The 25,319-nt window shown below is 41.9% G+C and overlaps 1 protein-coding gene across 1 annotated transcript in view; it reads right to left on the reverse strand.

Moving 5' to 3' along the window:
- LOC114018946 overlaps positions 1-23,509 on the reverse strand; it is a 46,139-nt gene extending 22,630 nt beyond the window's left edge. Inside the window, exon 1 of the mRNA XM_037907481.2 lies at positions 23,284-23,509. Coding sequence (XP_037763409.1) covers positions 23,284-23,362 — 79 coding nt within the window. The 5' untranslated portion in view covers positions 23,363-23,509. The remainder of the gene's footprint in view (positions 1-23,283) is intronic.
- Positions 23,510-25,319: the final 1,810 nt, after the last annotated feature.

Here is a 25,319-nt window from a genome sequence, read left to right on the forward strand (position 1 = left end):
AGGAATCTAGTCATCAGTTCTTTCTATTTAACAGGGTGTTGCCATATTACGGAATGAGCATCATTCCAACACCCATGTTGTTTTCTAGTGATTTCATTAGATTTAGTGAAATCTCTCTCTCTCTCTCTCTCTCTCTCTCTCTCTACTAATCTCTTTATTTAACAGACCAGGTGTGTCTATCAAATTTTAACATTTAAAAAAAAAATGGGCAGGTATGCTGGGGTGGAGGTTAGATTAATGTACTTTGAGGACTGAATACAAGGTAACCAAATATCTATCTGCCTTTTTGCTGCATAGGTAATTGGTGTGTTAATTTTTTTCATAACCACAACTTATATTTTTTTGAACCATTGCTCAATGGTTGAGCTATTTTTATTTTTCTATTGAGACACTACCAGTTACCAAGCAGCTTGTAACAGATAAGAGAATAATTCTTCATTTCCTTTTGTGTGACCATTTCCACTAGGAAGCCCCGGGAGGTTTACCAAAGGATCATTTTGGTGATAAATTTCCAACCATTTGCTTACGGATTGCATCCCAATACACTCTGACTGGACGTATCCACCTCCTAAGCACAGAATCTCTTCTTCCACCACAATTTTGCCAACATTTATCCCCATTCAGTCTCTCTCTCTTTTTTTTTAACCTGGTTGGTGTGAGGTACCACTGAAATAGTATCTTAAAGAAATTTTCTTTTATTGTGCTTCAGACTGAGGTTGCTGGTCCTCTTTTCCAGATCAAACCCTATTTCTCTGGGGTAATTTTTCTATCTACGTACTTTTCACAAAGTGTCATATATGAACACTTTTTTTCCCTTTTTAAAAAAAAAATCTGTCTGTAAAGATTGATATAAACTAGTGGTTTGTTTGGTTTTGTTTTTGTTTCCTAATTGACCAGACACCATCACTTCTATTAAAGTTAGCTTTCTCCATAAAACAGATTTTCTAGAAAGTTGAGAGAAACAGTGCCTGACTTGAAGTACTGGTACCAGGGGAGAGTGGTTTAGTTAAAATTAGTTTTGATTGCTAAATAACTTGGGCAGCTATTCAGCAAAAGTGCCTAACTGTAAGTATTCCACAGAGTGGTTTGACATTTAAATCATAGCGCTCTTCCACGTTGTTTGAGATTTAAATCTCACATCTCTTATAGAATTGGTTGCCTATTTATTTTCTGGAAGATTGACTCTTAAGAGTCTGGCAAACTTATAGCTAGCATTTCAGATTTGGCATAATTTACTTTAAATCTGGATGCTTTACTAAAATCTTAGATTTCGTTAGACACTAATTTTAGGGAAATATTTGGTTTAGATAAAAATATTACATCTGCATATAATGCTATTTTCTGATGTGTTCCTGCAAGTTTTATTCCTGTGATGGATCCATTGTTCCTTGTCCTCTGTGCAAAAGACTCCATGGCCAGTGCAAAAAAGTAAAGGAGAGAGTGGACACCCCTGCTTAGTCCCTCTGTGTAATTCAAACAGAGGAGATTTAACCTCATTAACTTGCATAGCTGTTTTTGGGCTGGTGTAAAGAGCAGTTATCCATTAAAGGAAATTGGGGCAGAAGTCCATATGGGACAGGACTTGAAACGGAAATTCCCACTCTACTCTATCAAAGACTTTCTCTGGCATTATGGATGATTCCAAGCACTCCCCAGATATTGTCTGATGTTTGTCTATCCTTAATGAATCCAGTTAGATCCGGATTTATATAAACTGAGAGCATACACTGCAGTTGGCTGGCTAGTATTTTTGCGAAAGTCTTTGTCACAATTCAACAGAGAGATGGGCATATAGGAACTGCATAAGGTAAGCTCTTTTTCATCTTTAGAGAGAACGACCACGATAACTTTCTTTCACAAGTTGTAGAAGTTCCTCCCCTAACAGAATTGCATTGAAGATACCTCTCAAAGCACCCACCAACACCTCCTTACATAGCTTATAAAGTTCAGCTTGAAAGCCATCAGATCCTGGAGTTTTACCACTTTTCATACTTGTTACTACCTCTAGGATTTCTTCTGTTATTTCTTTAGATAAAGTTTCTTTATCAATTTGGCTTTTCTTTGGAGAGCCTGCAACTTCCAGATATTTTTAATAACTTCAGAGCTTGGAGTATCTGCGTTATAGAGAGTTTATTATTAAACAGAAAAAGTAGCACATATTTCATTTAGGCTGTAACAATCTCTTGCCGATTGCTTTTAATTGGGGGGAATAATATATGTTGTTCTTGAAGCCAATAACCTATCATTTTTATTTCCTTTTTTCATAAAACATCTGTTTTGTATCTCCAAGGGCTTTTTCACTGGCATCAACATATTCAACTTCCCCCTAATATTAGTTAACTGTTTGTTTTTCTGCACTTGTGCTTTGTGAATGTCTTGTAACCTTTTTATCTCCTGTTCTACTTCTATTTTTTTCTAGAGCTCTTTTTTCAATTGAGAGGCTCTGCTTATCAGCTAACCCCTAAATACAGCTTTACCAGAGAAGGCATCTTTTTATATTGTCCGTATTGTTTAATTTGAAGTATTGAACAATGTCTTTCATTGCTGCAACCTGATTTTTCCTTGGAGAAGCAAGCAGTTCATTTTCCAGCATAGTGATCTTTGCGGCCCAACCCAGCTATCAAATATTACTTCCACTGGTGCATGATCTTGTAATGTTGCCAGTTTCTGCAGATCTTGTCGGCTTCATTAAGGATTTAGAGATTGGAAGGGTGTAAATAACATGAGTAATCTCTTTCCCCTTGGCATAATTCTCACCAGCAATCTGAAAGAGTGAATAGTTGGCACCAGGAAGTCAGTACTGTACCTGTTTCCCTATCCAACATGGGGTGTGGTCTTCCCCCCCACCACCATCGTTCTAGGATGCATCTGAAGTCTCCTGCAAGTATAATTTCCCCTTCCCCAAAGTTTTATCGGGTTTTAAACTGATCCCACTGTTGTTAATAACCCAGCAATATAAATAGTCCCTTTTTATCCACAAATTGATGTTTAATCTGAAAAGGTACATGTTCAGCTGAAGGAAAGAAGATTGGGAATAATATTTGCTAAAGTAAAATATGTCTGTTGAAATCAGCTGCCTTTCATGCCTATTATTTTTGCCTCCTGAAAATGAATTTCTTGAAGTAGAATAATCTGAGAGTGGGTTTTTAAGTTCCACCAGGGTTTTTGTTCCTTTTTAATTACATTATTTAGCTCTTAGACTTTCAAAGATGTTACTTTAAAAGGAAGAGACATTGACAGTAACTAGTTTAGCTTAAACCTTAAATTATTACAATTCTTTAGCTGTTTGATGACATGAACACTTGTGTTGCCAATGTTTCTTGATTCTAATTATGCTGCATTTACTACTGTGTGCTGGAATATGGCGTGGTTTATGTTTGTGAGCTTCCATGTCTATTTCTTGTATTAATTCCTCCCTGCCTCCCTAGTTACCTTCCCTCTTCTCCGTTCCCTTTACTCTAAAACCACAAAATGAAATACCAACATAACATGTAAAACAGTCCCCAAATGACTGATTTGCTGACCCCTGAACCCCTGTAATTTCCGCGAAAGCACTTGGACTGCTTCTCTTGCAATCCAAAGGAGGTACCTACTCCACCTTGATCCTCAGCTTTAGGGATAGATTACCATCTGATCATTTGAGTTATGGGATGGGTTTACACAGACCCTCTAAAGTTCGTTCCCTCCCCCTCTCTGTTTTCTCCAATCTCCTCCAACTTTGAAATCCCACCCCACTTCGCTCTTGTCCTTAATTTACTCTATATTTAAAATACAGAACACACCTATTACTCTTCACCCCCAATTAAATTGAACATCATATTATTATCTTTATAACATTAACATAGTTACTGTTCAGCTGTTCGTTTCTGGTGACTCCCAAGAAGTCCTTTCTGATTAGTCTTTGGATTACTATTCAGGTATCTGAACGTCTGCCAATGCCAGTATGGTCTCTAGAGTCTTTTGTAGTCTTTTTCCTGGTTTTTAACCATTTGCCAGGAGTTTTTCAGCAGTTTATCTGTAGTTACTACCTCTGGAGAGTTGTCTTGTACGTCTGAGATCCCAAGTGACTGGAGTGTGTTTTTCCCTGTTTAGTTTCTTATTGTATAATACGATTTTGGAAGCTGAATGAGGGTTCAAATGGGAATCCCCATCTGCAGTGGAAATCTGCCCTCCTAAGTGCTGTTGTAATTCCCCCCAGCTCTTCTCCTCTTTTTAAAAGTTAGGGCAAAAGAGGTCATGAAAAATTTGGAGCTTGTTGTCTTTTGAGTATGAGTACTGAATGCACTCTGGCTTTTCTTCATAATTTTTTTTTCTGTTGATAATCATGAAATTTCAGTTAGGTCTCTGGATTTATTATGAGGCCCAGGTCGTTGGAGCAGCACTGTGTTTGCTCTCTCCACTTTTACCTCTTCCAGAGAGGTCAGATGTAACAACCCCACAATTAAAGTTTTTACATGCCAGATCGGGTTTCCTCCCTCAGTGTGTCGTCAGTCCCTTAATTCTGATGATGTTCCATCTTGATCTGTTTTTCTATATCATTCCATTTAAATTGCATCGCTCTCTCTTTGCTCTATCAGTGTCATGCAGCTCTGGTTCCCTCACTTGTTTCTCTTGGACCAGCCTCTAGCACTGTGACTCTCTCAAATCAGCTACTTCCTTTACTGTGAAAAGCTTGGTCGTCCGATCATCTCTCATAGCCTTGGACTCAGAGATTTCCCCTCCCCACCCCCGATGGCCAGCAAAGCGGTCATTCTGATTTTCTTCAACTCTGGCATAGCAGCCAAACGAGGCAGAAATGTGCTCACTTGGAGTCTGAGTGGTTTCTTCACACTGTGAGCCAGAAGCATTCTTAGTGAGGTAGTTTGAAATTTTCAGACTTTCTTGGAGAATCCATTCTCTGCAACTGTGTTCTGGTTTTGTTTTGGGGGTGTGTGAGTGGATAGGGGGAGGGAGGTTAGTGGGCTTGGGGGTCAATGGAAGCAGATTATTCTGTTATTCACTCAGGCTTTAGGCAACTATGTTATTCTGGCCCCCTGCTGGTCTCCAGTGTGTGCATGCATTTATTTATATGTATAATAGGGAAAATTTTGCCTTTGCCCATCCTTAGTGAAAAACAGCTGAAAGGATTCTGGAAGTGTTTGGGGAAAAAATTGAACAAACCTTAAGGCAGAGATCAAGCATGCAGCCCCCAAAACATGAATGTTGCTGCAGACTTAGGTGTACATGCAAATGGAGTGGTGACTGGATTTGGAATAGAAACTGTTTGCAACCTTAGCGAAGTATCCACTACCGTGGATAAAAACTGGATTTAACTGTGGCTGTCATTAACAAGGAGCAGGTATCGTAACCTCCATTTCCTGTACTTACAGAAAGCAGCTAGGAGAATGTGAAATCCAAGGGTCGATTGTCCTCCTGCATAATAGGTGTAACTCCCTTTGCTTACAAGTGTAAACTAACCTACAATATCAGTTATTCCTTTCATGCAGGAAAAGACTCAGACCCCAATAATGTTAATGGGGAAAGAGAGAGAGAGAGTAGGAAGCACATTTCAGCTAATTTATGAAATGTAGCATCCAAGCATGTTGACTAAGGGAGCAGCAACATAGCAGCTGGGAGGTACCATTCCCAGCTTGGGTAGATGTAAGTACGCTAGTTTTCGCCTGAGCCTTGGCAACATAAGCAGTGGCTCAGGTTACCTGTCTGAGTACAATCCCACCTGGCCCCTGAGTACATACTCAGGCAGCTAGCCCAAGCCACTGTTCATGCCATTCTGGCCACACAGTTATTTTTAGGTGCTAGCTCAAGCAGAGCTAGCTCATGTATGTCTACCTGAGCTGGGAATTACACCTCCCAGCTGCTGTGCAGACCTACCTTAAGGTTTAAAAGGAAACTCTCAAATCAAGACGAGGGGGATATATCTTCTAAAGGAAAAATAAGGTCTCCTTTCTCACTCCTTTCTTGATGTTGCCAATATTATTGGGCTAGTTCATTTACCCCAGGATTGTATATACACTGGGATCATATATGTGGGCAAATTGGAGAAAGTCCAGAGGAGAGTAACAAATATGATAAATGGTTTAGAAAACCTGACTGGCATGCGACATGGCTCCACTCCCGCCTTCTTCCCCCAGAAACCGCTCCTTATTCCATCCAGCTGGCCAGCCTAATTGTCTAATTACCCACATCAGCTTTCTCAAGGGGAACTAATTAACATCTGAATGATCACAGTGCAGGCTCACCTCCCAGAATTCAATAGGTGCACTCTGTCACACTGGACCTATGAGGAAAGGTTAAACAAGCTGGGTATGTTTAGGCTTGAGGAAAAGAAGACTGAAGGTGGGACTTGATATGTTAAGGGGAAAGAGGACAGTGATGATTTTTTCTTCATGTCCACTGATGATAGGATGAGAAGTAACTGGTTTAATCTTCAGCAGAGGTTTATTAGGTTAGATATTAAGAAAAGCTTTCTAACTACAAGGATAGTTAGGCATTGGAATAGGCTTCCAAAGGAGGTTATGGAATCCCCATCACTGGAGATTTTTAGCAATGGGTTAGACAAACACCTGTCAGGGATGGTCTAGGTTTACTTGGTCCTGCCTCAGTGCAGGGGGTTGGCCTTGATGACCTTCCAGCCCTACATTTCTATGATTCTATAACCACTGATGTTTAAGATGGAAGCTTTAGTGAGTCATAAATGAGTTTATTTTACAATATTTAATTACAAATCTCATAATTCACTTCTCACTTCCTCTCACTTATTTATAAAGTTTTGAAGAGCACTTTAATGACCTGTGATTTATCTGTCAATTGTTGCTGGTTGGTGCTCTCCTTATTGTAGAATGTCTGTTAATTACTTCATAATGGATGACTAGAGCAAAGTGCTGCAGAAGGTTCTAATTCCTATTTCCTTTATGTTTCATTGGCTTGTTTTTCAGAATCAACTTTCAGGCATGAATTAAAAGCTCAAGAACTGCATGAAATCTGGATTAAAGTCTGTGACTCTTGCCTAGCTGCGCTAATGGAACTGAATTAGTGGCTCAGAAATGAAGATTTTATTTGGGCTGTTTGTGGTAAATAGAAATTGCCTGGGTGCCAGGGCTGTATCGAGGCATGGGGTCCTAGGCACTGGCTCTCAGTGTCTATCTCCTGGAGTTGCATAACAAGATCAGGATATTGGCTTTCATTTTAAGAAGTTTCTGGCCCACATGGATGCAAAGAGAAGCTTGGAAAATGTGAACTGAAAATGTGAATGGAGTGAACTGACAGTTGTCTGAGTCTGCGTGTGGCCTGAAACAATAACTGCCCCATTTGTCCTATCTCTGAAATAGCTGCCACCCTATGGAAGGATGGGGCCATAGTGTGGGGGGGTCAAGACATGGGAGGACCGATGTGGCCTTTGCCTGTGGTGCCAGATTGCCCTGTCTGGCATTACAGTAGACAAAACCATTGTTAGATATGCTAAGGAGGATAAATTAAGGCTATGTGGCTTCTGGTGGTACCAGTGTGGAATTCTGTTGATTTTGCATTGTTGTGACCCAAAATGGGGTAAAACCTAGCCATATCAGTTGAATTTCTTTGCAATTTTTGGGTTAATTCACAACGGAAATGCAAGAGGTACAAATTTCCAGAGCAAACTGTCACATGTGGGAGGATTAAAAATTCCCCTGCAACTGGCTCCAATTATCCAATCCTCCCAGAGGCTACTGGTCAGGGCCTGGGGCCTATGTAACCCAGACCCAACTCTTTCTAGAGGGAAAAGACACTACTCAAAAAGTCTTGGGAGGTGGAAGGAATGTGGGGGAGGGGAAACAGCTCTTGAAAGGAGAAGCAGGAGAATCATCTTGGGGAGAAGAGTACTCAGAGTTGAGACAGTTGGGCATCAACAGAGCTCTGCCTGCCTCTTTAGGAAGCTCTGGACTTGCGTGAGAGGTAGGAGAGTTTATGGGGAAATGGGACTAAAGACTTTTTTATGAGTAGATAATGACAAACCAAATACTGATGATGCTCCCCTTTATAAATACTACTACATTCTCCCTGGCTTCCTGTCCACCACTCCCTTTTCTGTGGTTGTTTGTTGTGACCAATAATTGCAATCTCATACAACATCTTAGGTGATCGCTGTATTAAATCTCTGAACAATTTTGGTATGTTTGTGTTCTACTCCATGGGGGCAGGTAACCACAACTCCTACAGGAGCTCAAAATAGTATGTGTGTGTGTGTGTGCGTGCAGGGGTGGTGGGGGGGTGATTTTAGGTGAGTTGCTCAGATTATAAACAACTCTGAGAGGTACCACCTCCTGTGGTGGCTTGCATATGCTAGTCAAACTGAGTTTTTCAGAAATCAAGAGACAAAGAAAGGCTTTTGATATAAGAGGCTGAGTTAACACAGGCTCAGATGTTAGTATATAGCCCTGTTTGTTAGCCTGGGATAGAATTTTGGGTTTGACTTTTTGATACTTTTATATCTTATGCTAATATGTGTAAACAAGGGACAAAGATACTGTGTGTGTTGCTTCTGCCTGGACAGATGTTTGTTAGTATAATGGGAACAGATAAGAACAGTTAAGTGTTAAAGGGTATGGTGGGAGTGTAATAGATAAGCATACACTGGTAGGCTGCCGGTTAGGAAGGGCAAGGGGCTTGTTGGCGGGGGGCCGAGGGAGGGCGGCATAAGACACTAAAAGCCAAAGAGAGGCCTGGCCTTGGCCAGAGCACAACCTCACTTCTTACCCCTCCCATAGGATACAAAAGAGGTGGGACAAAGACCTCAGACTTACAACCCTCCAAAACAGAACATGACCATAAGTTGTAAGGGGTGTGACTAGGAACATGCCCAAATATACCTGCAGTGCCTGCGGAGGAGGGGGTGGGGATGGGGAACGGGGTCACGGGCCAGGCTCTGCAGCATCAGAGCTGGGAACGGGGACACTGGGAAACAGACTCTGCCGGCATGTAGAGCTATGGTTATGTTTGCTTGGAACTAACCCCAATAAACATTGCATTGCCTGCACTTCAGACTTCTGGTCTTCTGCTTTCTGTCTGCGTGACCAGATCTGTGAGGCTTTTACCCGAAGGATAAACGTACTCTGCCAAGAAAGCTGTGTGGTAACTTGCAACTGTTCATAGCCCTGAGAGAGAAAGCAATGCTCAGGCAGTGGCTGTTAAGCAGATGGCTTGCTAAGGATATCACAGTGAGGAAGCCATGTAGCCTTGACATCCCCACTCAAAAGGGAGTGGGACACTGATCCCTGCCCAGAGACGATAGCTGGAGCCTGAGACCTGACTGGGCACTCCTGGAGTGGACCATGAAGCGGAGATATAGGTGCAGTGACCCTGAAACTGGGACAGTCAGTTCATCCTGACCCTAGGCAATAGTTTGGTGACACTAAAGCTGTGCAATTCTCTTGTCATGATACTGTAAGCTAGGCAAGAGTTATCTGGTCTCAGATTTTATTGCAGACTTGAACCTTTGGTCAAGTTCACAAACATTTTCAGTAAAACTGGGTCATATTTTAGGTGCCAGACAGGGCTACATGGCTTGGTACCAATGTGAAATTTGGTGGGTTTTGCATTATTTTGACACCAGACTGGGCGAAACCTAGCAGTACTAGCTGAATTTCTTTGAGATTTTGAGTTCATTCAAAACTGAAACTCAGGAAGGTACAAACTCCGAGCAAAAAAGCAAGAGAAGCTTTGCACAAACCCCTTGAGAACAAAAGCTGCCAAGTTTTATACTACATATAGAGGCTGTTATAGTTCCTAGGGCTATCCTTTAATATTGTTGGTTATGAAGTGCAGATAAAGCAGAAATACATAAGATTTCCTTGCCATATTATTAGTCCATTAGCTAGAAAGACCACAACAAAGGGTGGGAACAAATTAAACATGTTTGATTCCAGCCTAATACATTCCACATCATTCCTCTTCCCAGCTAAAGGATACAGGCTGCTCTGAATTGGGAGCATCCCCTTCTGGCTGATGCCTGCAGCATGACTGAGAGCTTCTTGGAAGAAGAGACAGGTGTTCCACAGTCTACAATACAGAGAGTTTTCAGAGTAGCAGCCGTGTTAGTCTGTATTCGCAAAAGGAAAAGGAGTACTTGTGGCACCTTAGAGACTGACAAATTTATTTGAGCATAAGCTTTCGTGAGCTACAGCTCCCTTCATCGGATGCATTCAGTGGAAAATACGATGCAATTTAGTGGGGAGATTTATATACGTAGAGAACATGAAACAATGGGTGTTACTATACACACTGTAACAAGAGTGATCACTTAAGGTGAGCTACTACCGGATTGACAGAGCCAGAAGAGTACCCAGAAGTCACCTACTACAGGACAGGCCCAACAAAGAAAATAAAAGAATGCCACTAGCCATCACCTAAACCTCTCCAGCGCATCATCAAGGATCTACAACCTATCCTGAAGGATTACCCATCACTCTCACAGATCTTGGGAGACAGGCCAGTCCTTGCTTACAGACAGCCCCCTAACCTGAAACAAATACTCACCAGCAACCACACAACAGAACCACTAACGCAGGAATCTATCCTTGCAACAAAGCCCGTTGCCAAGTGTGTCCACATATCTATTCAGGGGACACCATCATAGGGCCTAATCACATCAGCCACACTATCAGAGGCTCGTTCACCTACACATCTACCAATGTGATATATGTCATCATGTGCCAGCAATGCCCCTCTGCCATGTACATAGGCCAAACTGGACAGTCTCTATGTAAAAAAATAAATGGACACAAATCAGATGTCAAGAATTATAACATTCAAAAACCAGTTGGAGAACACTTCAATCTCTCTGGTCACTCGCTTACAGACCTAAAAGTTGCAATTCTTCAACAAAAAAAACTTCAAAAACAGACTCCAACGAGAGACTGCTGAATTGAAATTAATTTGCAAACTGGATACAATTAATTTAGGCTTGACTAAAGACTGGGAGTGGATGGGTCATTACACAAAGTAAAACTATTTTTCCATGTTTATTTTCCCCCCCTGAACTGTTCCTCAGACATTCTTGTCAACTGCTGGAAATGGCCCACCTTGATTATCACTTCAAAAGGTTCTAAATCTCCCCCCCACACACACCGCTCTCCTGCTGGTAACAGCTCACCTTAAACGATCGCTCTTGTTACAGTGTGTATGGTAACACCCATTGTTTCATGTTCTCTGTGTATATAAATCTCCCCACTGTATTTTCCACTGCATGCATCCGATGAAGTGGGCTGTAGCTCACGAAAGCTTATGCTCAGATAAATTTGTTAGTCTCTAAGGTGCCACAAGTACTCCTTTTCTTTTTGCGAATACAGAGAGTTGTTGACTGTAGTGTCAGCTACTACAAAAGTCCAAAACCATTAGGTCTGGTTAGGTAGCTCCACTCATGCTTTGAGGTTGAGCTAGCATTCCAGATTTCGCTGTACAGTACTATAGGAACTTGGTAGCTAGTGGTCAGAGCAGGACTTGGCTACGCTCTCTGGTTCCTGGTATTACAGAATTGCTCAGTAAAATGCAGTGGGAATTGGCTGGTGCAGGTCTTAATCTGGTAGAATGGGACTCTTGAACAAGGTGCTTGGGGGTGGGGGGGGAAAGGCAAGAGGTGGGTGCTGGGGAGTTTTTGCTTTTTTGTTTCCTGTGGTGGTGTAAGATCAAGCCACAATCAATTAAATTGACAGAGCCTAAGATAAATTGTCTGCCTGATGTTAGAATAAAGCACAAATGAATGGTCAATAAATTTGTACATGTTGACAAATAATCTCAGTAGTGCTAGACATAGATGGATGGATGTATGAATAGGAAATATAGATCAGATTTTTTTTTTAGCCAGCCAGTCAGCTTGCAGATAGCAACAGAATCTAAATCTGCGGACAGTTTTTCTTCACAAGTTTGCATCCAGATTACGTGCTGCAGTTCTAAAAGTCACAGCATAGAACTTGCAGCTCAGGGGGAGGGGGGCCAAGGTACCTTGAAGCTATCTTTGTGCCCTCATGATCCTGGACTACTGGAGAGGCCTGAGGTGTAATGTGACAGTCCTGTGGGGGGCCTCTCCAAGTTGGGGCAGCCTCCTGGGGCCTCAGCACTGTGTTTTGTGGCCCTACTCCCAGCATGGCCTCTACACCAGGGCTTGCAATGGGAGGAATAGTTTTTGGGAGGCAGACTTACTGCCATCTGCCACAGTGCCTGAACCAGGGGAATCCTATTCTGCCCAGAACCAGGGCTTTCAGGGCTTCTTTATGCTGCTGTGACCCTTTCACCCAGCGTGAAGGGGCCAGAGCAGGTGTAAAGAACTCACCACTGCCATCTTAAATGAAACACTGAAGTTTCCATTGGTTATGTCATTGGTTCTCTGTTTTAGATGGCCATAATTTTCCAGCAAGGTCTCCCAACCACCTGCCAACCCCGTTATGTGCTTAGTTCCCCCATTGACTTCAGTGGGAGTTGCAGATACTCAGCTCTTCTGGAAATCAAGCTGCTATTATATAGATGCCCAAGAATGGGCTTAGTTTCCTATTGGCAGCAAAGCTGTAAAATGTTGGCCCTGGTGTCTAAATCCTGCTGAGGGCATAGTACAGACCTCCAGCCCCACCATAACACCAAGACATTGGGTCAATAGTGGAAGCTGTGTAACACATGGCTTATCGAGGGTTACGTTGTATAACACATTGCTGAATATGTTCAAGCTTGCATCTGATCTTTTCAACTTCTATGTTTAAGAGCAATAGACACCAACAACAAGTAATGTGGTGAACTGATGTTGTGGTTTTAGAGTAACAATAAACACTTAGGGCTAGTCTACGTTTTGAAGCTACAGCGGCATGGCGCAGCTGTGCTGCTGTAGTGTCTGAGGTGTAGCCACTCACTGCAGTGGTGGAAGGGTGTCTCCTCCTGTTGGCGTAGTTAGTTTAGACTGATGAAAATTCTTCCATCAACCTAGTGCTGTCTATAGTGGGGGTCAGGTCGGCTTTAATATGTCGCTCAGGGAAGTGAACAATCTACACCCCTGAGCGAGGTACGTGGGTTGATGTCACTTTTGACTGTAGACCTGGTCTTCGTGTCCATTTGTTCTTTGCTATGCCTACTCCAGGAAAACAGAAGCCTGTTCAGATTAAAAATACCTGTCTCAAACACCTACTCAGCGAACTCCTATTTCATTACAGGTCAAGGTCACTCGCTTAGCTTCACAGTACTGCCTACTTTTTAGCTCAGGTGTTCATGCTTAACTTTTATGAGGCTTTAATTTTTCACGAGCAAGACTTTTTTGTAAATGTCCACCCATCATCATGCACATTCATCCTGGTGATAAAGTATATCCACTTTGGCCATGTTTTCTTGAGGAAGAGGGATCTATTTTCAGAATGTGGTCATAATTTATTGTGAATAATTTATCATATAAACTCAGGCAAGGAACAAAATCTGCAAGATCTCCGAATATGCCAGTGATTTATCTAGGCCAATATTCTGTCTCTAACAGTGGTGAGTACCATACGCTACAGAAAAAGGTTTAGGAAACCTTGGTAAGGACACTATGTTGCTGACTACCATTGGGTAAGTTTCTTCCTAACTCCAGCACTTAGGGGTTGCCTTATGGCGTGAAGCATGAGGGTTTATATTCTTCATACTTGGTAATGTTTGGTCTCTATAACCCTGCTGGGTGGTCCAATGGAAGAGCATGAGCCAGGGGTTAGGGTACTACCCTAGGCCTTGAGAGACTTGAGTTCAAATCCCTGCTCTACACCAAATTCCCTATGTGGCTGTGGGTAAGTCCCTTAGCCTCTCTGTGCCTCAGCTCCCCCTCTCTAAAAAGGGGATAATAGCACTTCCCAACCTCACAGGTGTTATGAGATTAAGGCCATGTCTACACTCTCTCACTTATGCCGGCAAAATGTATGTCGCTCAGGGATGTGAAAAAAACAAACCCCTGAGCGACATAAGTTTCACTGGCATAAGCGGTAGTGTGCACGGCACTATGCCGGTGGGATCATTTCTCCCTCTGCCGCTGCTTGTTGAGGTGGTTTTATCACGTTGACGGGAGAGCTCTCTCCTGCCGGCATAGAGCGGCTACACGAGAGATCTTACAGCAGTGTAGCTGCATCGGTATAGCTGTGCTGCTGCAAGCTCACTAGTGTAGACGTGGCCTAAGTATGTTAAAGATGGTGGGGTGCATAGATACTATGGTGATGGAGGTCATAATACAAGGGATTGCCAGCTCTACTATAGTTAAGGTTTAGTCTAGCTGTCTGTTCAAATCTCTGTTGTTCTGAGTGCTCTAAAATCTGCATGGTTACTTGGATTGCTTCGATAAGTGCCTTCGTTAGTGACTTGTGCAGTTAAATTTGGCACTGTGTACAGTTTATTTCTATAAATTTTAAACTCGTTGCCTTTTAATAATATTGCTTAATATTAATCTTCTCTCTAAAATTAAATAATCACAATCTTATTCCTTTCTTCTCCTAGAAGTCTTTCCGCACCTCTAGCTTGTCTGTCTATAGACTCGGTTTTGCTTCTGTAAAATCTTCAAATTGAGCGACCAGAACTGAACAGGGTATGCCAGGTGAGTGTGTTGAGGGTTGTCTTGCACCATACAAATTGGAAATTAACAGGTGAACTGTTAAGTCTCGAACTGTGTTTAGACCAGAAAACTGCTCTAGTTGTCATAACTAATTATAATGGATGCTCCAAACTGTCACCTTTTTTAAAACACGTTCCAAAAGCAGAAGACATACTGTCTGCATTATTTAGTTCTCGGGGCACTTTTGAGGTGGATGAAAAAACCACTTAGAGCCAAGGTATGCACAACCTGTTGTGGCATACTGAACTCATCTGAACCATTGGTGGTTTTTCTCCTCTTCCCACCCCACTCCACCCCACCCCACCCCCAAAGGTCTTCAGCTGGTTCACCATGTGGGTTTTTTTTCTAGTTCTCACCTTTTGAATGTCTGGAAATATAACAAAAAAAAAAAATTAAAGCTGAAGTGAAAGGCCAACCATACTTTGAGCAGTATCAGTCTGAGCATGTTGTTACACTCGTGAGGTTGGGGAATTCACCAGATGTATGTATGCAGACCAACTCTGCAGCTCAACCTTAGCAAGGTTTGGTTTGAAATATTGACACAGTCTTTGGAATAGTTAAAGCAAGAAAAGGGTTTAGTTGAAACTCCATTGCAAATCATCAAAGGAGGGGTGTGATCGTTCCCATGTTAAGTTAACTTCGTTATGTATATGAGTTCCTTGTTCTCAAGGAAAATTCTTGCTATAAGCTCAGATCAGCTCCTTGTGTGGAAAATCAATAAGCAGAGGCTCAAGGAGAAGAAACTCAGGTGAAGTTGCCCTGCCCACATTGTTTTGTTGAGAGGAGAAATTTGCCCCAAACCCAATATATCCCCTGGATTCCTTGGAAGGCCAGGGCCATTAGCACAGAGAGACTGTGCCTCTGCATCAACTGTGCCCCCCTTCCCCAATGGGGCCCCCTCTGGCTCACTAACAGTGCAGTTCAGGAAGGTTAATGCTGGCCACAGCTACCCGGGGGTGGGGATGGGAGATAGAACATACACAGAAAAGAGATTCTGGGGAAAATACATAACCTGGGCTATCTCTGCAGGGGTGGTGAGGGAACTGATGTGCATTCCCCCAGCTCCACCCCTCCTCTTGAGCCCAATCTGTCCAGTAAGCCAATGGCAGAGCTGGGAAAGGACTCCTGAGTCAAGTACCATGCTTCAACCCCTAAATCCTCCCATTCATTTCAGTGGAAAAGCAGTTGAGCCAATGCTGGGCACTTCTGAAAACCCTAGCCTGTATCTCCGGTTGGCATGGAGCCTGCTGGTGAACAAGGCCATGCCTGTGTATTTTAAGGGCATAGCTCTCCCTCAGAGAACACAGCCATTTGTTGTCAGTTGAGCAAAATGGCATGGATCCGAAGGATCATCCCGCATACTGTGTAAAGCGGATCCTCTGTAAGGATGGTGGGTAAAAGGACAGATTAACCTTTTCCATGGAAAACTCCTGTCATCGCTTAATTTCATTATTTTGAGGTTGATTTCCAATTATAACTGAACCTGAGGGAATATGTAGCGTAGCCAGAAAACTAGGCCTGATCTTTCACTGGAATTAAAACAGGTTCTCTGCTTGCCATCGAAGAATAAAAGATTTTAATTTTTTGGCAACGCTAGTCAGTTAGCCCAGATCCTCAAAGGTGTTTAGGTGCTTAATTCCTATGGAAATCCACATGAGTTAGGTGCCTGAATATCTTTCAGGATCTGGGCCTTAGTGGCTCCAGCCGAGTGCTCAATATGTTATGTTTTGGGTAGTGTCTAATTTGGCAGGGCCTTGTAATCTTAAGCCTGTTCATTATTTTTTATTTCCTTAGGCATCACCGGCTAATGATCCAGCTTTCACATTAGGGATGTTGTTTGTGGTGGAAGTGGGGGAATTGATGTGCATTCCCCCAGGTACACACACACACACACTCTCACTCACTCTTGTGCCCAATCTGTCCAGTCTCCCACCCACTTCCCATGGAGAAGTCCCTGTGAGGTTTAGAGAAGCAGGGAGGATTGTGCTAGGGGAGACATCGACACCTGGAATTTGGCAGGATAATCCAGGCCAAAGTAACATCTACCAAAGACTGTTCCTGGGGTAACCAGAAAATCACTGGGTTCAAACTCCTGGGCAGCTAGAATTGCAATAATGGCCATTACTGTGTCAGACTGCAGAGTTCCTCACTAGGTACTGCTAGGTTCCTCACTAGGTATTGTAGCACCCACAATATGCTATTTCCTGTCCAAACCTAAAAGGTACAGTCCCTGCCCCAAAGAGTTTGCAATGGTCCTAATCCAGCACGTTGTTACACAGTGTGATGATGATATATGGCAGAGGGTTCAGAGAAGAGCCACTAGAATGATTAAAGGATTTGATAACTGCCCTTACAATGATAGTCAAGGAGCTTCATCTATTTATCTTAACAAAGACCAAGGTTAAGCAGTAACTTGATTACAGTCTATAAATACCTACGTGGGGAACAAATATTTATTAAATGGATTTTTCAGTCTAGCAGAGAAAGGTGTAACATCCAATGGCTGGAAGTTGAAGCTAGACAAATTCTGACTTGAAATAAGGTGTAAATTCTTAATGGTGAAAGTAATTAACCATTGGCACAATTTATCAAGGGTCATGGTGGATGCTTCATCACAGACAATTTTTTAATCAAGTTTGGATTTCTTTATATCAAATCTAGAGATTATTTTGGGGAAGTTCTCTGGCCTGTGTTGTATGGAAGCTCAGACTAGAGGATCCGAATGATCCCTTCTGGCCATGGAGTCTCTGACTCATGTGAGGTGTAAGTGGCTGCTGGATAAGGCTGACTGAACAAGGACTGTAAGAATCTCATGATTAGATGCACTGGGCCCAATTCAACTTCCAGTAACACTAGTTTAAATGGGGCAATAAATGCAATAAATAGCACTCCACAAAAGTAAAATTGTGAGATCAAAACCAGGTTCGTTGTGGGGTTTCACACCAAGCTATGAATTATATCCAGCATTGTCATTGTTGGAGAGAAGCTACAGCACTAAGTCACAAAAGCAGCAGATATGGGAAAGACTTGTTGGATTAGCTTGTCCAACACCAGGATTTTCCCCCTGCAGTGTAATAGATGAGCCATTGAGGTTGGGATGGAATCTGTCAATTATTTTTCTTTGCTCTTTTCAGCACGCATGTGAGGCAGGTGATTATGCCCTTCTGCAAGTCTGAAAACTCAGGAGGGCCTTCAAGACAGTGTCTTCATCTCCTAGCACCCTAGACCACAGCCTTGGAATACCCAGCTTAGGTGGAGCTCCAGGCAGGGTATTCTTTGTAGTGGGGCCATGTGCCTAGTGAAAATACTCTGAAGCACAAGCTTGGCCACCTCTATAGTGTCAAGGTCCATCTTGTGGCCCAGGCTTTTTCAACTGACTGAACTCTGAAGTCCTAGGGTCTTAGTGGCACTTAACTATCAAAGCAATAATCTTAACTAGCCCTAAGAAGGATGGACGGTAGCTGACTGGCCAGGTTCATCTCCTTTGTTTTTAAAGCTGCTGGGAAGGATGGTGTATTTCTTTCTGGATTCACAATGACCCAGTTTCAGCTACGTCAGTTACACCCAGCTATCACAGTGATGGTGCCTTTATAAGTCTGTGTCATAACCGTACAGCTAAGGGTAGCCTAGAATTCCTCCTTACCTGTAAGGGGTTAAGAAGCTCAAACAACCTGGTTGGCACCTGACCAAAAGAACCAATGGGGGAAGAAGATACTTTCAAATCTTGGGTGGGGGGAAGGCTTTGTTGTGCGTGTTCTCTTGGGAAGCAGAGAAGCATCAGTGTTGGATCATATTAAAGAAGTTCTGTATTAAAATCACAAATGAGTTTGATTCCCCACAGTTTAAATTCCAGGGTATTACTAATTAAGAGGTCTCTTGGTTTTTGGTACTGTTTCTCTCCCTCTGTGTGAAACTTGCAAGCTGCTAATTGTGTTAGTACATTCTAAGACAGAGTCTGTTCTCAAAGCAATTCACAGAGAGAGAGAGACTCAAAGCAATACTCTAACAACAGAAACAGCACCCAGAAACTCCCCGCCCTTTTGTTGTATTAACAATTGTGATTAAAATAGAGATAGAGGATGTATGTGGATGGATGCTTGGTGTGGATAATAACTGATCAGGGAGGTGCCAGCCTAAGAATCCAGTGTCCATCAGCTGAAGAAGGCGTCAAGTGGAAATAACCAGAGGACCCCCGGAGGGCAGACTGGAATCCACCCAACAGCCTCAAGAATGGGAGAACCAAAGAACAAGATAACATCTTGGAGCCGTCAGGAATGTGCTATCTGCTGATTGATTCAGCAACAGCATGATGAAGCAATTCCCATAGACTGGCATAGGAAGAAATTCCTATAAAAATAGACTCTAAAAAGTGAGAACTTTGGGGTCTGATTCTGCAAACCAACTTCCAGGAGCATCAGATGAGCATCTGACAAGGCCCTGCTCCCTCCGCATGTCCAGGCCACCTGGCCAGTGGCTTGGCATGAGCAACTCTAAGGCTGGTAACTATGATAACAACTTTGCAGAACCTGTGTGTGTGTGTGTGTGTATGTATGTATGTATGAATGTGTGAATAAATATGAGACTGAATGGAATGTTATAGCTATAACTAACTGCTTACTATGATGATAACAACCTTGCAGAACCTGTGTGTGTGTGTGTGAATAAATGTGTGAATAAATATGAGACTGAATGGAATGTTATAGCTGTAACTAACTGCTTACTATGATTCTTTCTGTATTCACAATAAATGTGCTATTTTGCCTTTTTCCCTTTAATAAGATCCTGCGGGTTTTTATTTTATTGGTACAACATCAGGTCCTAAAACTCCTTCTCCTATAAACTATCCTAAAAGTCTCTCATATTACAAACATTGTAAGTAAAAGCCAGGCAAGACATGTTATGTTATCTTTTGCTTCGCTTGTGAATTTTTCCTTTGCTGGAGGGAGCTTTATTCCTGTTTTTTGTAACTTTGAAACTAAGCCTAGAGGAAGTTCTGCTCTGTTTTTGAATCTTTTGTTACCCTGTAAAGTTATTTTCCATCCTGATTTTACAGAGGTGATTTTTACCTTTTTTTTTTTAAATAAAATCCTTCTTTTAAGAACCTGACTGATTTTTCTATTGTCCTAAGACCCAGGGGTTTGGGTCTGTGATCGCTTTGTAACCAATTGGTTAGGATATTATTCTCAAGCCTCCCCAGGAAAGGGGTTGGGGGGGATATTTTGGGGGAACAGGAATTCCAAATGGTCCTTTCCCTGATTCTTTGTTAAATCACTTGGAGGTGGCAGCGTACCCTCCAAGGGCAAAGTATTTGTGCCTTGGGGAAGTTTTAACATAAGTTGGTAGAAATAAGCTTAGGGGGTCTTTCATGCGGGTCCCCACATCTGTACCCTAAAGTTCAGAGTGGGGAGGGAACCCTGACAGTCTGTCACAGCTGTAACCTTCCAGATGGGTGCTCTTCCCAAAGACTGCTATTGGTTGTCTAATCTGTCCAGTACAGGAAGATATCTGGTTATGTTGGCTCTCCAAAGATCAGCAAAAAATACAGTAGAAAATCAAGTGAAAAGGACAACTTTAGCTACTGGTCAAAACTATTTTTTGGCTGGAATCCTTTCGTTAAATTTTAGAGTGTTTTTTAAATGTACCTCCTAGAATTTTAAACAGCTTCTCTTAGAATGTATCATTTTTAACTTGTTGATGCAATTTCCATAGAAAAACGTTTGTACTTCAAAGGCTTGGCCTCTAGTGTCCCTACATACTTAAAATTACCATAAACTTCAATGGAAGGTCTGTAGAATCAGACTTTGTATGAATTAACACACAAGATTTAATTCTGCAAGGTGCTGAGCACACCAGCCCGACCCCACGAAGCACTTAAGTACATGTTTAAAATTAAACACATGTTCAGCCCCACTGAGCTGAAAAGGCTACTTATATGCTTAAAGTTAAGAATGTGCTTAAATGCTTTGCAGGATAAGGGCCAGGTGCTCAGGAATTAGCCTAAGGTGAGTAGCCATGAACTAAACATTTTGGCTCTACAAAATAATAATTGGAAGATTGGTTATTCATTCTTGCTTTCTGATTTAGAAACTTCATATGTTTATATATTGGGTTTATCCATGCCAGTTCCCATGGTTGACATTGAAGTATTGGTAACAGCTATGGGTACTGGATGGCTCTCTAATATGTCAACCTCTTCAAGGGCCATCTTGAGGAAGAATTTCTGGACCAATGCACCACAAAACCAATTATACACATGGATATTTTCATCCTTGGAACGGACCACCTAAAATCCCACATAGATTTCCTCCACATCTTCAACCACCAGCATCCATCCATCAAACTTTCTCTAGTATACTCCCACACCAGAATCAGCTTCAATAATAGAACCCTTCAGACAACTATATACGAGATACCCACAGATCACCACACCTACTTTCACAGATCCAGTAACCTCCCCAAACACTCCAAAAAATCTGTTATCTACAGCCAGGTCCTCAGATACCACACAATGTTCTCCAAGGAGAAAGTCCGGGATCCATTTCTTAACACTTAAAATCACCTTCACCAAACAAGGATGTTTCTCCCCCTCCCCTCTCCCCCGCCCCGAGGAGTAGATCACATCATGGAACAAGACACCCAAATACCCCCAGCACACCTGTATCAATACAGGAAAAAACACTCTGACTGAACACCCCTAGTTGTCACCTGCCACCCCACACTGGAACCCATATGGGGTATCATCAAACAGTTACAACCCATACTCGATAGGGACCACATCCTGAAAGAAATGTTTCCTAAACCCCCTCTTCTGGCCTCAAAACACCGTCAACCTTGCCAACTCAGCAGCAGCAACACGCTCCCCAGAGATCAGGAGCCAGCTCAAAGCAGCACCAGACCCTGCCAGAACCACTGATACAAAATCTGCAGATGTATCTCCCCTGCTATGCTGATCAATATCTCCCGCAACACACCTTGCAAGATCCATGCCATGCCTATCACAACATGTGATGTACCTCATCTAGTGCACTCTAAATGCTCCAGTAAAAACCATGATTGAACATAGTGATTGTCTGGTTTCTTGAACGACTTCACACAGAAATGTGATAGAAGAAGAAAACACCATGTCGCCTGCATGCAGATGCTTTACACAAAACAATCGCTCCATATCTGACGTCTCAATCCCCATCCTCAAAGAAAACCTGCATACTGCCTTCAGTAGATGAGCCTGGGAGCTTAAATTCATAACTTTGCTAGACACTAAAAATCACGGTCTTCATAAACACACTGGATTTATGGCTTATTGTAATCCACCAACCCTTCTTTTTTTGTCCTATGATTACAGGGGTGTGAATGGTCCCTTAGAGTATGTGTCAACTACTTTCACTAAATACTCTGTTCCGCCTTTTATTTATCTGTGATGCTCTGAGTACCTTTCCCAGACCTGAAGAAGAGCCCTGTGGAGCTTGAAAGCTTGTTTCTGTCACCAACGGAAGTTGGTTCAATAAAAGATATTACCTCACCCACCTTGTCTCTCTGTTACCAATACAGTGCTGTTCATGGTAACCATTCTTCCTAGACCTCATATTCATGCGTTATTCTTAATGGACAGAACAGGGTACATGTACAGAATAGAACAATGCAATCTAAAATTAGTTAATTCTTACACTCAAATATTGCAATGATAAAGAGATTACAAAGCAAAGATTTACATTTCTTTGTTTGAATCTTGTCTGCTATTGTGGACTTAATTTTTTTTTTCATAGCAAAGCACAGGAGAAACATTCTAAATCAATGTATACAAAATAAAGTTCTGACTAGGAGGTCTCAAACATTTCATTCCTCACCCTCCTAAAAACGGCTAATTGAATGTAAATGGATATTTCAGTGGCAAAACCCACAGACCTCCCTGATTCTTCGTTGCTATGCTACTGTAAACATACAGTTGCTCTTATCACATCCTCTTTTATGGAGAAAGCATTCCAAAATAAACCACCTTTTCTGTGTTAGTGAAAGAGAAGGGCAGTCCAAACGTACATCTCTGAATGAGGAGATTTGGGGCTTTATTTCTAATTCTGCCAGAGCCTTGCTGTGTGATCTGAGGCAAATCACGCATCCTCTGTGCTAATTTTTCCCCAGCCGTAAAAAGCCGATAAAAGGATTGCTCCATTTAATGTTTGCCAAATATTGTGACTGCAACAAAGTTGTTTTTTAAAAAAAAAAATTCACAATAACAGAACATTACTATGCCTCCTTTTGAGAAATGTCATTGAGTTTCGGCATTATTTTGAAACAAAGGTGAAGTCTGTCATCAGCAAATGTATCCAAGCCAGTCTGTAATATTACCACTTGGCCACAACCAAGAACTTATGCCTAATATAGTGACTATAAAATTAAGTTTAAAAGAGATTGTCTGTCTGTCTGTCTGTCTGTCATTTTATAGCACAAAGGATCCTGAAAATCTGCCTTTTGATTTTAATGAAATACTTTTAGTTTCATGACTATACATTTCTATAGGAGAAAAACACTTGACATGAAATCCTGGCTTCACTGAAATCCGCACCGACGTGCCCATTGACTTTAATGGGACCAGGATTTCAGCCTTATTTAAGACCAACATAGTGATGATGAAATAAACTAAACGTCCCCTCCAAAATTAGAACAGTATTAGTAGCTAAAGAAATATATCTAATATGTTATGACCATACCTTCACACTGGACTGTTAAGCTCTTCCAAGCCTTAATTAGGAGAAAGTAAAATAAACCAACTATGACAGGAGAATGCATTGCTTTTCTGTTCCAAGTTCAAATTGAAGGCTCACTTTAAACTATGACTTAAATAAAACTGACTTTTTTTCCCCTCTTTGACTCTGCTAGAAATACAATAACACAAATAAGATTTACAATCATTCATGCTGGGCTCTTTGGAGGGGTGGAATGTGTTAACCACAACAGGAAACTTAAAACTAGACCGTGTTCTTATTGGGGGAAAGGACTGTAATGAACACCTACAAAAAACAGAAATGAGACAAGCCTGTTTCTGCAATTACTGTAAGAGCAAAACAGTTATAAAACCATCTTGCAATTTCATGGAGACTAAGTATTTCCTTTAGACATTGATTTAGCTAGTTGCACCTGCAAATCAGACTTGTTGTTTTGTGCCCACAGAATTGAACTCCTACTTGGCTGTGGGCACAAAACTGGAAACTAGAATTCAAACTTTGTCTTAACCATTTTTGAACTACCAGACAAAATATGTTAAGTACAGTTAATCAGTAAACAGGAAGGTAAATGATAAGCGTGGAACTAATGTATGACAAAACCTTAAATTTTGTTCTGTTGGTTCATAAATCCTACCAGAGTTGGTAAACACCTATTAGGTAATTTTCTCCATCCTTCTGTCAATATAGCATTGTGTTGTATGGTACATGCCCGAGTACTATGTTTTATTTAACTTTATATGACACAAGGGATGGGGATTCTTCCACTTCTTTCAAGGCTATTCCACAGTCTAACAGATTTCACTTGTTAATGGAGCTATTTTAAAGACTGTGATAGAGAACACTGGATGTTCCAAAAGGAATAACATTGATAAATTAACTTGAATAAGAGGAGGAGGATCGTATGTGCAGGGTTTTAATTAACCAAACTTTATTATTTTAGAGATTTGTTATTTCTTGAAAGTAACTTCCTCTAATTAAAATTCAGATGTATGGAATTACCCTAGACTAGAGGGCTTGGCACTGGAAAATAAAGTACCCAAAGCTGGTACGATATGTATGTCCATGGAATTGGAGACGATGTGATGTACAAATGTAACCTGACTCTTTCTTTGCCATACTTTTTCTCTTAAAATAATGATGCCTAGTTCTTATGCAGTGCTCTTCATCAGTAGATCTCAAAGTGTTTTACAAATGGAGGCAAGTATCAATATCCCCATTTTACAGATGGGGAAACTGAGGACCATAGCTTTCAGAATCTGAGTCAGGGTGTGAAAGTAAACATTTATAGACCGGTTCTGTCTGTAATTTTCACCTGGAAATGGTTACTGGAGTGCATTATTGGTGGTGAGGGTGTTTGTCTCTTTAACCACACTCTGCGCTGCTGATCTATGGTCCCTCTGACAGATTCTTGAATTCCATCCTTTATGCTCTGGCCACACTTGTATACGTGTCATGCCAATTAAGTGCTGTTGAGTCAAGCGCTGAAGCAGCAAATGAGATGAGTCTCTCCGGTTTATTGTACAATAAATGTTCTAGTAGTCCTATTCCACACCTACATGCTCTGGTGGTCCCTTCTGGCCTTAATCTCTGACTCTATGACTCAGGAGCTCTAACTTATCTTGGTCCAGCTCAAAACAGTACACAAAGTTGCTTAGACAGTAGCTATGTAGCAGGGGAGATAGATGTGCATTAATATAAAGATATGTTGAATAGCTACTCACTATGAAATGCACCCCAGATCAGAGGGACCCATGCCCACACAAAGCCCTGTGCCACAGTTAAGTTTTACTCCAGTCCTCAGCATGGAAAATTGTACCAAAAATTGCCTCAGTGTGGGGCCCCTTCCGAGGGCCGGCCCACAACATTTTGGCACCTGAGGCAGGGAGCTCAAACGACGCCCCCATGCCCCCTCACTTGGGCCAAAACTTTGAAACTCTGGGTCCTAGTGGCGCCCCACCACAGTCTGGCACCTGAGGCGGCCACGTCAGTTCACCTCATGGTAAGGTCAGCCCTGCCCCTTC

This window comes from Chelonia mydas, chromosome 1 (genome assembly GCF_015237465.2).
Source record: "Chelonia mydas isolate rCheMyd1 chromosome 1, rCheMyd1.pri.v2, whole genome shotgun sequence".
Lineage (NCBI taxonomy): Eukaryota > Metazoa > Chordata > Testudines > Cheloniidae > Chelonia > Chelonia mydas.